This window comes from Propithecus coquereli, unplaced genomic scaffold (assembly GCF_000956105.1).
Source record: "Propithecus coquereli isolate 6110/MARCELLA unplaced genomic scaffold, Pcoq_1.0 Scaffold38, whole genome shotgun sequence".
In the NCBI taxonomy this organism is placed as follows: domain Eukaryota; kingdom Metazoa; phylum Chordata; class Mammalia; order Primates; family Indriidae; genus Propithecus; species Propithecus coquereli.
In genome coordinates, this window is record NW_012149507.1 from 4,390,406 (window position 1) to 4,395,434 (window position 5,029).

The 5,029-nt window shown below is 52.6% G+C and overlaps 1 protein-coding gene across 1 annotated transcript in view; it reads right to left on the minus strand.

Annotated features, from left to right (window-relative positions):
* Positions 1-2,888, minus strand: part of EMILIN2 (elastin microfibril interfacer 2) — a 51,383-nt gene extending 48,495 nt beyond the window's left edge. Inside the window, exons 1-2 of the mRNA XM_012652118.1 lie at positions 2,739-2,888; positions 2,116-2,238 (exon numbers count right to left, since the gene is read on the minus strand). Coding sequence (XP_012507572.1) covers positions 2,116-2,238; positions 2,739-2,872 — 257 coding nt within the window. The 5' untranslated portion in view covers positions 2,873-2,888. The remainder of the gene's footprint in view (positions 1-2,115; positions 2,239-2,738) is intronic.
* Positions 2,889-5,029: the final 2,141 nt, after the last annotated feature.

The following is a 5,029-nucleotide window of genomic DNA, read 5'->3' on the forward strand; positions in this document are numbered from 1 at the left end:
CAAATAAATAAATAAATAATAAAAATAAAAAATGTGGCTGGGGGCGCGGTGGCTCACGCCTGTAATCCTAGAGCTCTGGGATGCCGAGGTGCAAGATCGTTTGAGCTCAGGGGTTGGAGACCAGTCTGAGCAACAGTGAGACCCCATCTTACAAAAAATAGAAAACTTTAGCCAGGTATGGTGGTACCTCCCTGTAGTCCAGCTATTCAGGAGGCTGAGGCAGGAGGATCACTCTAGCCCAGGGGTTTGAGGTTGCTGTGAGCTGTGATGCCACCACCGCACTTCAGCTCTGGCAACAGAGTAAGACCCTGTCCCAGAAAATAAAATAAAAAAAAAGTAAAAAATACACTTGAATTGTTTACATGGTTATTATTGAAGCAAAATACCCAGGTCATTTATTTTGGTTTTAATAAAACAACAGAAATATCTGTCATTTTTTTATAGCCATTCTGTTGTCCCCCCCACTGGGTGGCAAAAATACGCAACTGCCTTTCAGGAAGCTGCTGATCTGGAAGTGATTCGCTCCCAACTGACAACCAAGTTTCACTGAATTTTGGTCAAATACAACAACTGAATCATCATTTTGTTTTCCAAGCAGCTAAAATAATTTGAGAGGATAAAAACAAACCGTCTTTTAAATGAAAAGCATTACCTCCCAAAATGAAAAATTAAATGATCTCTGAGTTGTCACAGTAAGTATGAAGGTTCTAGCAAACCACAAAATGTAGTTCTTGTATAAAACGAATGAAATATTCCTGACTAATAATTCAATTCCAATTTTTCACAAATCTATTCAAACTGTGCTGAATACTTAGAGCTCATGTCTCTACCGCCATGTAAAATTTTCATCTGGTTCTGTTGTCACTGACTGCTGGCTGTAGACCGTGAGAGCTCACCCACCAGAGATTAAGGTAGGATGATGGTACTGTGTCTCTCTGACAATTTATCCAACTCAAAGTGACAGCCATGCATTCAGTTTCAGTCTTCGCTTCTGTGTATTAGAGAGTGGGGATCTCTCTAAGTTTTTGTTTGTTTTGCTTTGGTTTTGCCTGGCAGGAATGACCCATCCCGGTTTACAGCTGCCCCATCAGCCCATGTGGGATGGATCCCAGGACCACTTCTTCCTCCGGGGGGCTGAAGTTTCACCTACTGCCCTCTGGAATAGGGCTTCCTGGAGAATGAATTTCAGTCTGTCCCTTGGTTTTGCCAAAGACAGATCCGCTGCTGACTATTCTTTGCTGTAATGACAACTGTGCTCTAAGACAAACAACTTATTCTTAGTGGAAAACAATTCATTTCAACCATCACATGTGTCCCCAACAGCCATTTATTCACATCTGCCCATCTTCTGGTCTCTGACTTACACAAAAACTCAAAGACTTGCCTGATGACAATTGAATGAGTGTGATGTATTTAACGGCAATTGTACTCCATTGCACCGCTTCCGCTTTTTTTTTTAAGATGGCGAAATCTTTATAAGTCAAAAGATGATTAATTCTTCCCCTTCCTAAATGTCTTTAAGGAACATTATCTTCTGACAACCCCTCAGCGAATCCCCAAATCTAACTTGGAAAACACACGCACTTTTAAACACACTGTTCCGGAGACTTTTAGTTTAGAGATCTACAACCCTGGAAGAGGTCAGTTTTATGGGGACATACGGACAAAACTCGCTTGTTCCACAACACTAGCTAGCCAAACCTCTCAGCTACTCCTACATTTTCAAGTTTTCAGCAGTATACATTTTGGAACCTTCTGTGTGCCCCAGAACACACAATATGGATCTAATTAGGTTCAGCTGCCTTATGTTAGTAACAAAATTGAAAGGAAAAAAGAGAGAGAAGTGGGGGTGGGAGCTTTGTTCATCCTCCCCCGTGCCCTGGCGATCCCCACACTCCCCAGTGCGCATCCTCCACGCTCACTCGGGCAGCACTCGCTCCTTAAATGCCCCAGCGTGGCTGGAAGCCCGCTCAGCGCTCAAACTCTTCAGCTGCTGGGTTTTCACCAGATCTGGGAGAGATTTACAGGAGGGCTGGAGCCCAGCGCTGCAACCTCTCCCCACCCCCACGGCCCAGGCCCGGCCGCGCCCCGCCCGCTCCCGGCCCCGCGACTTACACCAGCGCGGACGGACAGGGCATCTGGTTCCAGGCACAGCTGTACTGAGCCTGAATAAAACTCTCACTTCCCTCCAGCACAGAGCAGCTCACGTTCTTGCTCACGATGTAGGCGCACCAGTTCCTGGGGTGAAGGGGAGAGAGGGAGAAGGACACAGTGTAAACGCGAACAGTGAGGCCGGGACGGGGGACAATCTGATACAGCAGCGCCGGACCGAGCGAGGGTCAGGGCGCCGTCGCCCCCTGCAGAGCAGGAGCCTGACAAAGCAGACCCGGAGGGTGCGCGGCGCGCCTGTGGAGAGCGTGCACCTTTACTCGACAAAAGACAGGAAGAAAGAAAAGCCCCCACGGTGCCGGGGACTCCGGCATTCCTGGGAGGACTTTCGCCCTGCTCTGCGGGACACTCCCTGCGCCCCACGCCCCCGAGTCAACCCTGCCCCAGGCGCCGGCCGTGGGGCGCACGGCCACCCGGAGGAGGAGTCGCCAGGGGGAGTGCAAAGCGGACCCCAGCTGCCGCTCGTCGCCGTTGGCAGAGCAGCCCCGGGGCCCAGAGGCGGGTCGGGGAGGGGCAGGCGGGGGCCCAGGGCGCCGGGGTTTGGGGCGACCAAAGGGGCGCGCACTTACTTGTTCCTGGCGCTGGGCCGCGCGGGGTACCCGGGCTGCGGACCGGCGTGGCACAGCCCCGCTCCGCCCAGGGCCAGCAGCGCCAGCGCCCAGCGCCAGGGCGTGCGGGGCCGGGGCCGCGTCGGCGGCCACATTCTGCGCGCGGCGGTCGCGTCCCGCCCGCCGGGGTCCGGAGCGCGGCGGATCCGGGCGAGGGCCACGAGGCTGCAGGCGGCCGGGGCGCCGCCCGGGGAGGCAGGAGGCTCGCGCGTTTCGCGGCCGCCCCCTCCGCTCGTCGCTCCAAGTTCTCCTTTTGCAGCCCCGTGCGCCCTGCACTTCTCGGTCCCTCAATGACGCACAGGTCCCCCCGGGTGCCGCCCTCTTTATTTCACTTCCCTCTCCGAAACGTGACTCTCCCGCCACCACGTCTCCCTGTCTCCAGCCCCCTAGCCTCTCGGCAGGGGGTCTGGGGCGAAGGAGCAGAAGGGGTTGGGATGAGGGTCCGCGCCACAGAATTTCCAACTGCTCATTCCTTTGGTCTCTTCCCAGCAGCCGAGCGACTCCGCCTCCCCCCTTCCGACAGGCGCGCCCCCCGCCCCTCGGGAGCGGCCGCAGTCGGCGAGGCCGGCGGTCCTCACGTCGTGCCCGGTGCCGCCCCCGGTGAATGGGGGGCATCTTTATCAGTCCGGGGGGTCGCAGTGGGGGCTCGACTCGATTCCCGCCTCGGGCAAGGCGCGGCCGGTCCCCCTCAGCCTCCGTGGACTCGGGAGAGTCGAGGGGAAATGAACCCTGGTCCCCGGCTTCGCCCGGCACTTGCGCATCCGTGCACCGTTCCGAGTGCACGCGTGGGCACAGCCCCGGCCCCGCCACTTCCCGGCATCGTCTGCGGCCCGGCGTCAACTCTGTTCCGTGCTGCACTCACTTCTGAAAGGTGATCTCACAGCTCTGCTCCGCTGTCCTCTCAACTTTCCCTCTGCGTTAAAGGCATTTCCGAGTCTCGCCCTTGCTGCTCAACGGTTCAGACGCTGCTACTCATCTGTCTTGTCTTTCACTTTCTTCCATGTTTTCTGCCTGTTCTCGAGTTACACTAATCTCTACCCATTTCTTTTGGGGATGAAGGACCCCGAGGAAGAATGTTAAGTTCTCAGGGGGCGTTGGGGGAGAACTATGTATTTGAGGTGACCTGCTGCATCTACCGAGCACACTGCCGTGAGGCTGTCTGCAGACTGCGCAGGTAAACTGCGGGTCGGTGAGCTAGCAGGCCATCGACTGTTATCTGGAAGATAAAGCTTTGCTTTGTTTCTACGCTGTTAAATGATGCCATTGGTTCATTTTGTTTCTAATATGCTTTGATGGTGGTGTTAGGCCTCTTGATTTGCAAAGCGAAGCAAGAAAATTCCCCAAGTAGCAACTTTACAAGAGCCAAGCAGAAAATTATACCATGTAAGGACATCAGCTGTCCATGGACTTTCTAAATGGAAGATCCTGCAAAAATAATGCACTGAAGTCATCCCAGCCTTCCAAAGAGCCACCCTGGGGGGTGGGGGGGAGTCGAAGAGAGGGATAAAAAGCTGTCATTCATAACCCAATCTGTATATTTCTGTGTGACTTCCCTGTCCTCCCTGTTCTAACACCATTTTGTTCATGAAGACTTACAGGGAAGAAACAGCATAGAAATGAAGGAGTGTGAGAGAAGGAAAAAAAAGTGGAGGAAACACACTGCTTATGTATGTGCACAACTAGCAGCTGACAACTGTAACTCCTCTTTGAGCAGGTAATTCTCAAACTTGACAGTGAATTGAACTGATCAAGTCAAACCTATTTTTTTTTCTATTGAATCCAAGTTATATCAGGAAGTTGTCCAAGAGTTTGAGGACCAACTTTTCATTGTGAGGACCACAACTACCATATTTAATCAGCTATTGATGGCATTTACTGGTAAATAAATTTTATTCTGAGCATCTGTTACAAGCTAGGCATTGCGCAAAATTCCTGAGTGAGCCAAAACTGACATGGCCCCGTGTTTGCAGAGCTTCCGGGCATTCCTGTGCAGTGAAGGGTGTTAAAGTTCCTGATGGACAGTTAAGTGAACCGATGTCTATTTCATGTCTTTTTCTAGACCCAGCCCCGGGTGTACTGGCATGGCGCTGCTCTGGGAGGATAGAAGAAGAACTCTTGACTTTTGGGAGGTTACTTCTTGAGTTGAGGCCAAGAGTCCAAGAGACCTTTTTCCCTTTCCATTCTCCAGCCAGGGGGAAAGGACACGACAAACTCAGGAACCAGAGAACCTTCCATGAGAAACAAGACAGAAG